Below are 8,002 nucleotides of genomic sequence, written 5' to 3' on the forward strand. Positions count from 1 at the left end.
AGACCAGTGGAATGGTAGAACGAGGGTGTGAGGAACGTAACTAGTACTGATAGCGGAAGGAATTAACGAGAGACAGGGAAAATTAAAGCAGAACAGCTGCTAATCCTCAAGTAATGTATGTGTAATATGTATTGTTGGTTTTGTTCCGATTTTGTTGATTGAGATTGGGAACGTCGCTTATAGCTAGGGCGGCTAACTAAAGCTAAATGACGTTAGGCTATCGGCGTTAGCGCTTAACACCTCTCGACTTTTGAACCTGCAACATCACAACTCTGTGGACAACAATATAGCGGGTATGAATGGCTTTTCCTATTCCTCGCCTTTAAGCCCACGCTTAGATTCCAATCCATGGACTTCAGCTTGGAGAGCCTCGATTATCTAAATCGGCATGGGGTATCAATGGCCCAACCCAAGACTTTTTCTGCTGCTGTGGCTCTCAACGGACATAACAATCGAGGGACATCAAGCCTCGTAACCAAGGATAAGAAACAGGATGATAGCACCACAACAAAGAAAAATGAAAATCAAGCCAATGATTCATACGTAAATCATCAACAAGTTAATGGCCACAATGATGAAGCGGGACCAAATCCCGACCTGTCGAGGCCCACAGACATCTACAACGCCCGCACAGTTGCCGACATCAAAGCTATCCTATCCCACCTCCACGACCGCGAAATTGCCGTAACCGCCCGCCTCGACGCCTTCGTAGCTTCTCAGAACGACTTCTTCCGCGAGCTGGGCCGACTGGATCTCCTCCGTGCCCACCTCAGATCGCAGGCCAGCACCACCCGCACGATCAGCAACGACATGCTATCGGACGCCGCAAGCACCGCGGACCGCATCTCCAGCGCTGTCCGGCGTCTCGACCTCGAGCAGTCCCGTGTCAAAGCCACGCTAGACGTGGTGGAGCAAGTTGTAGAATTGAAAGCGTGCGTGCTAGGCGTCGCGGGGTCCATGGGCGCATCGCAGGATTGGGAAATGGCGGCAAATTACATGAATCGTGCTTCGAAGGTTCCCCGTGAAGTGCTACATAGTGACTTTGCGGCGGAAATTGTGCCTACTACTGAAGTTCCTGATCCCCCAAGCGTGACGTTGGAGAATGCGGCGGAGTCGTTGTGCGGGCTGTTTCTGAGGGAGTTTGAGAAGGCGGTTAAGGACAATGATGATGCGAAGATTACGAGATTTTTTAAGCTGTTTCCACTTATTGGGAGGTCGGAGGTTGGGTTGGATGTGTATGGGAGATATGTGTGCCAGGGCGTCGCGGCGCGGGCAAGGGCGAATTTGTATCCTGGGGCTGGCGCGGAGCAGAGGAAAGATGGGTTCTTCTATGCGAATGCGCTGACGAAGTTGTTTGAACATATTGCGCAGATTATTGATGGGCATGGTTCCTTGGTTGAGAGACATTATGGCTCGGGTAAGATGACGAGGGTTGTGGAAAGGTTGCAGGTCGAGGCGGATGTCCAAGGAGGGATTATTTTGGAGTCCTGGAGCGATGACCGTCATGTGGATCGCAAGTTGACGGATATCAAGTCTTATGCTTTTACGTTCCTTGTCCAGAGCTTCCTTCCAGCTTCAAGGACTATGGGGACGCCCGGAGCGAACTCGCCGGCCAATCGCGATGTGGCATCGCATAGATCGAGTGAGGATGAAGGGGTGGATATGAAGGAAGTCGATGGATTGTTGAATGAGGCGGCTGTTATGCTGGGGAGGTGGTCTTTGTATTCACGCTTCTTGGCTGACAAATGCAGGGTAGGTTCAGTTTTACTATGTCCTTGCATATGTTTCAATACGACATTCCTTGGTATATGGAAGCGCAAGTACGGGCTAACAAAAGTACAGAATGACGACGAGGAGGAATTCAAGCTACCAGAATTCCTAGTTCAGTCGACGCTATCCCAAAAGGTCCATGACCGGCTAATAGTCCCATTCAACTCAATGACCACATTCTTCCTCCGCCGCTCAGTAGAGAAAGCCTTCCAACTCGACGAAGGGCCCCCCGAACTAACACTGAACCGCCACCAACCCCTCCGCGCCAACCCACCCCACATCACCTCAGCCGTCGACGACATAATGTACATTGTCAACAAAGTCCTCCAACAATCCCTCCGCACCGCCCAACACGCCGTCATGGCCAGCGTGATGCCAACGCTCTCCCGCGTCCTTGGCTCCGACTTCATCGGCATGATTCAGCGCAAGATGCGGGACGAAAGCTACCCACGAGCAGTGTCAGGCGGTACACCCCCGGAGACCACAATCATCGCCTTCCTCGTCCTCATCAACAACCTCGACGTTGCCATCGACTACATACAACGCATCGTGAAAAGCCACGTCGAGCCACCACCCACTAAGCCGATGACGGCAACGGAAGCCATCAACGACAGGGCTGGCGATGGCGGTGCAGTCCCCGGCGAATCCCCGCTAGCCAACCTCTTCCCCCTCGCCGATGAGGCACAGGAGGTATGCAATCTGCTACAATCCTTCTGCTCTTCCTTCGACTCCAAAGCCACCGACCTCATCAACGATGGGATCCAAGTCGTCGCCAACACCGTCATCAAGTCCCGTCTCCGACCGATCCTAGCAGACTCATTTCGCGACGTCGAGTACCAACCGCGCGACGACGGGGCCGTAGACAGCCATCACCACCATCAGCACTACTACGGGAGCCCCGAATTCGACAACGAGATGCTGGACGAAACTGGCATGGAGGGTACCGGAGGTAGTGCCGTGCGTCGCCGCTTTGCGTTAGCGTGGGCGGATCTCCTGGAGCCCATTGCGCGAATCCTTACTGGGCGGGCCTTTGAGAAGTTGCTGGGCGTGACTGTGGCAGCGCTGGCGCGGCTGCTGGAGAAGCGGATCTGGTCGTATCATGGGCGCGTGAATGCGTTGGGTGCGACGAGGTTGGAGCGGGATGTTATGGGGATTGTGAGTGCAGCGGTTGATGTGGGGGGTGGGGGGGCGGCGGAGGAGGAGGAGGATCGGGCGCGGTTGTATGGCGGGGTGCGATATCGGCATCGCGAGGCGTTTGGGAGGTGTTTGCAGATTGTCATGGTGATGGGGATGGAGGACGAGGAGTGGGAGGAGGTCGTTAAGGGGGGGATGGAGGAGGTGGTGGATCGGCTGAGCGTGGAGGAGCGGGTAAGGGCGAGGGGGATTGTTGGGTACTGAGTGTGTTTTGGGGGGTTGGGGATTGGTGATATATTTGGTTTCTTCTATGGGGTTAAGCGGTGTGCATGTTGCATTTATGTGGTTGGTTTTTACATTTTTGGATGAGAGCGTCGACGGGTTATAGATGCGGTATGGATGCCCAGCTGGGTGCTATGCTATGTGCATGCATTCGCAATCTTTTTGTCCATCTATCTATTATTTACTGTCAATGCCATGTAGCATATGCAACATCCATCCAGCATGCATAATCTCTCCATGTGATCTGCTTTTCGTTGTTAGGCAAGCCCTCCATATGGACATCCCCGAGGCCGGCCAGTTCCACGATGTCAGAGCCATAACTAGGGCAAGCAAACAGACGACTGCTCTCCCGAAACCACCCGACCGGCACCGCCAGCACCACCGGCTCCTCCTGCTCCTCCCGGCGGCCTCTCCAAGCCCTAATTAATTCGGGCAAAAGATAAACGAAACCTCCAAATTCAAGCCCGAATTCAAATCCTCGGATAGATAAACCCTCATCCACAGCCCGCCGGCCAACAACAACTCCAGTTGCGTTTCTAAATCCATCTCCTCCTCATGATCCCAGTCCAACGTTTAATACTACTATTCGGAGTGGTCAATTAACTTTGGAGCCTAGGATATCTAAAGTCGACCTTTGATCCGCGAACGGAAACAAAATCACCCCAGCCCCGAAGAGCCCTAAGCGCCCACCCGACGCCTCCAGCGGGATCTAACCTTATATTTGACTGCGAAAATAAAAACTGCGTCCCCACTGCCCATTTGATCCATCCTGATAAGGGCTCTGGTAAGTTAATACGTTCGTGCATAATGAGTCAGTGTCCTGGCCAAGCAAGACCGCCCCCAACCGTTCTGCACAGTGCGTGCTCCATACACAGTTTTAACACCCCTGCAGTGCCCAGCCCCGCCAATCTGCTGGAGACAGCCGTCGCTGCTGAGGTAGCGGGTAAGGATCCAATGAGAGAGGACAGGCTTATCACCCGCCAATAGCAGGGACAAGAGTCTCGACGAAAAAAAGAAAAAGAAAAAGAAGTAACTGGATGGAGGTTTTTTTTTTTTTTTTTTGGCATTTCCTTTTTCAGAACCCAGCTGATGTGAGAGAGGGATATATATATATTATCTCAATGGCGAAACAATCTGTCTGATGAGGGATTATAGTAACTGCTGTTGTGCTGTGTTCTATCTGTGCTGTCGAAATAGCTGGGAGAGAACATGTATCTCTAGGGATACTCGGGATATTCGGGATATTCCGTAGTGGTTTATTCCACGCCCCTGACAAAGCCCCTGGACTCTGCGTTATCGGCCCAGTCAGCACACGAGGATAAGAGAGCTGCAGCTGGGAAATGGGGCGACTTCTGCAGTGATTAGTTGGAACTCGGTGGGGGGCGTCCATGACTGCATACTATTATTTATTCCCCAGCTACACAACCTGCTTGTTTTTCGCAGTTCCTTATTCTTATCGGGCGGGAATTAGCCCGCTATCATGGAACCAACTGGTTGTCCAATAACTAATTATCCAATGGCGGGATCCGATTCTGGGTTCTGGGGAAGGCTCTGGGGATGGTTTGTGTTTAAATAATAAGAATAGCTAATCAGTCGGGTTAATATTAACTAACTATTGACTTATCACCGCCCACTGCACTGCGCCCAGATAGCTATCCCAGGCGTTGTACACACTTATGTTCGTATCTCTATCCTTTTATCAACCACGAAACCTTCCCCTTCGCCTCCCATCAATCATTGTCGAACGGGGGGGGGGGGGGGGGGAACCTAGGAATGGATATGCTAGATCCGTTCAGATGATAATAACGATTGCCCGTTAAACTAACTAGTTAGCAGATTAAAATATCCATAATAGATATCGGCTTTTCTTTTCTTTTTTTTCTCTCTTTCAGCTTTGCCGAGATCGAGTCACATTTTCGTCTCTCTTTGTATGCACTCAGATACCTGTCTGTGCGCCCGCCGCAGTGCTGATGGTTTTTCTCTTTTCTTTTCTTTTCGTTCATTTTTAATCTCGGGTTTAATTTGGAGGTACAGTTCTGGTAACGTTCGGCACGAAAATCCACCACTTATCCAGATCCATACATAGAGACGGAGCTGTGTTTGCCTCCCGCCAGCCCGCCCATATATATTCCCGCTTAGCACTGTGAAACGCTGATCGGCTTTTTCTTCTTCCTCCTCTTCAGCTCGTTCTTCCATCTCCATCTCCATCTTCTCTCCTGACCTTCTTTTCCTTTTCTTCTTCTTATCCTTTCTCCTCGTCCACCTCGCTCCACTTCGTTTTTCTTCTCTCCATATACCTTTTGCATCTCCACCGCCTCCTGAACTCAGTAAATAATATATATTATATGTAAGCATGTTTATAGTTACACAGGCCTGCCGTTAAACTTACCTTAAACTAACTCCCATACCCATAGATAGCCTCAGAACAAACTTCAATTGAAATTGCGGAAAACGTACTTTGCATATTCAAATTCTGGGCGACTTTGACAATCAGCGAGAGAGGGAAGAAAAGATAAGAAGGGAAAAGAAAAGAAAGGGCGAAAAATAGGATATATCATAGCCAAAACACAAAAGAAAGGAAGATATATAAAACCAAATAAGCAACAAAGACAAGCCATTCCACTGGGAGTACAATGTCGGTTTCCAAGGCCCCATTTGCCCCCGACTATGCCTCGTATAACTGGACCGGTGCCCCTTCGAATTTCAACCTCACCACAAATGCAGATCTGGGCGGCAATTCCCGTGCGTTCCCACCACTCACCTCTCTTTTCTGTCTTCTCTCTTGATATATATATATTAAAACACACACTCACACTCACACACACACACAAAAATGCTTAAAAAAGCTAACTCAGAACCAGGCGTTGAAAACCTCAACAAATGGTTTCAATCTGGCGACCAGGCGTACATCCTCGTCGCCTCCGCAATGGTCATGGTCATGGTACCAGGACTGGGCTTTCTCTACTCCGGGCTCGCTAGACGCAAGTCCGCCCTCAGCATGATATGGGCCTGCATGGGTTCCACGTCCATTGTAGTTTTCCAGTGGTACTTCTGGGGTTATTCGCTTGCCTTCTCGCCCACGGCAACCAACGGGTTCATTGGCAATATGCGTTATTTCGGCCTTATGAAGACACTGGGTGATCCTAGTCCTGGCTCTCCGCTGGTGCCGGGGTTGCTATATGCTTTTTATCAGGTATGTATACATTTTTCTTTGTTTCTTTCTTTCTATTTCCAAGTGCGAGCATGTAAGAGCTGACTGGCTTGGCGGTTTTTCTGTTAGATGCAATTCTGCGCTGTTACTGCCGCCATCATCGTGGGAGCGGTAGCTGAACGTGGCCGTCTGCTACCGGCTATGGTCTTCATTTTTTTTTGGGCAACACTAGTATATTGCCCTGTCGCCTGCTGGGTCTGGAATATCAACGGGTGGGCATTCAAATACGGTGTCTTGGATTATGCAGGTGGCGGACCGGTCGAAATCTGTTCTGGTATGTCTGCTCTCGCGTACTCAATGGTCTTGGGCCGACGCCATGAGCGTATGATGCTTAATTTCCGCCCGCACAATGTTTCGCTGATCCTGTTGGGAACTGTCTTCCTCTGGTTTGGATGGTTGGGTTTCAACGGCGGTTCATCCTTTGGAGCGAACCTGCGGGCAGTCATGGCGTGCTGGAACACGAACCTGACTGCCGGCTTTGCTGCTGTAACCTGGGTGCTCCTCGACTGGCGACTGGCTCGCAAATGGTCAATGGTTGGCTGGTGTTCTGGCACCATTTCTGGTCTTGTTGCTGCCACACCTGCCTCGGGTTTTATTCCACCATGGGCCAGCGTGGTTCTTGGAATCGTGACGGGAGTCGTAGCCAACTACAGCACCAAAAGTGAGTACTTTCCCACAAACAGTGTTACTTCTGCACTGGTTAAACATAGAACCCCAACTAATCATCTCAATAGTTAAATACTGGATCCGCATCGACGATTCCATGGATATCTTCGCTGAGCACGGAGTCGCCGGCATCGTCGGCCTAATCTTCAACGCCCTCTTCGGTACAGATGCCATAGTCGGCCTTGACGGCGTCAACACCGGCGCTCGCATTGGCGGCTGGCTCATCCACAACTACAAGCAGCTATACATCCAGATCGCCTTCATAGTCGCCGCGGCCGCATACACCTTCGTCGTCTCCGCCATCATCGCCTATGCCATCAACATCATTCCGGGCCTGAGCCTGCGCGCGTCGGAAGAGGCTGAGCTGCTGGGCATGGACGACGATCAGCTAGGTGAATTCGCGTACGACTATGTTGAGGTTCGCCGCGATTATCTTGCGTGGACGCCGCAGAATCATGTGCAGAGCCAGGATGGTTATGCGACACCCCGCGCACACCTTTATGGTACGAATGAGCATAGTGTGATGGCGACGGGGCCTGATGCTATCAATGGAAGACCGGTTGTGGCGCCATCAGAGTCAGAGTCTGAGGGTGCTGGGAGCCAGCAAGAGAAATCGGACTTGTCCGTCCCTCCTACGCCTGCTGTCGATGAGGGCGGAAAATAGACCATTGCTTGTATCCATTCTCTGTTTCCATTTTTCCTTCTGTTTGTTTCGTTCCTCGTTTTCACGGAGCACATATATATACCATATCGCGTTTTCGATTGTCAGGTTTGCCTTCTTTCTTTCATTCTTCCTTCTCTTTTTTGCCGGTAAGTGGTTGGGCTTTTCCCTTCTTTGTTCTGAAATTAGAAGGCTCGTTTTTCGTTTCGATTATCAACTTTTAGTCAATGGTTGTTTTCTTGTGCATATACACACCTAGTTATTAATCGACATATACC

The 8,002-nt window shown here is 50.7% G+C and overlaps 3 protein-coding genes across 3 annotated transcripts; 2 read left to right on the forward strand and 1 right to left on the reverse strand.

Moving 5' to 3' along the window:
• Nucleotides 1-348: 348 nt before the first annotated feature.
• On the forward strand, nt 349-3,168 carry PAAG_01017 (hypothetical protein; the record flags this gene model as incomplete). The annotated part of the gene is made up of 2 exons (XM_015844215.1): nt 349-1,752; nt 1,843-3,168. The coding sequence occupies 2 exons, from the start codon at nt 349-351 to the stop codon at nt 3,166-3,168; spliced, it is 2,730 nt and encodes a 909-aa protein (XP_015700996.1).
• Nucleotides 3,169-5,094: 1,926 nt separating this feature from the next.
• On the reverse strand, nt 5,095-5,650 carry PAAG_01018 (hypothetical protein; the record flags this gene model as incomplete). The annotated part of the gene is made up of 2 exons (XM_015844216.1): nt 5,095-5,504; nt 5,644-5,650. The coding sequence occupies 2 exons, from the start codon at nt 5,648-5,650 to the stop codon at nt 5,095-5,097; spliced, it is 417 nt and encodes a 138-aa protein (XP_015700997.1).
• A 169-nt stretch (nt 5,651-5,819) lies between these two features.
• Nucleotides 5,820-7,727, forward strand: PAAG_01019 (ammonium transporter MEP1; the record flags this gene model as incomplete). The annotated part of the gene is made up of 4 exons (XM_015844217.1): nt 5,820-5,928; nt 6,048-6,379; nt 6,467-7,058; nt 7,132-7,727. 4 exons carry the CDS (start codon nt 5,820-5,822, stop codon nt 7,725-7,727), a joined length of 1,629 nt encoding a protein of 542 aa, XP_015700998.1.
• Between the last annotated feature and the right edge of the window lie 275 nt (nt 7,728-8,002).

The sequence above is a fragment of the Paracoccidioides lutzii genome (assembly GCF_000150705.2).
Source record: "Paracoccidioides lutzii Pb01 unplaced genomic scaffold supercont2.2, whole genome shotgun sequence".
NCBI lineage: Eukaryota > Fungi > Ascomycota > Eurotiomycetes > Onygenales > Ajellomycetaceae > Paracoccidioides > Paracoccidioides lutzii.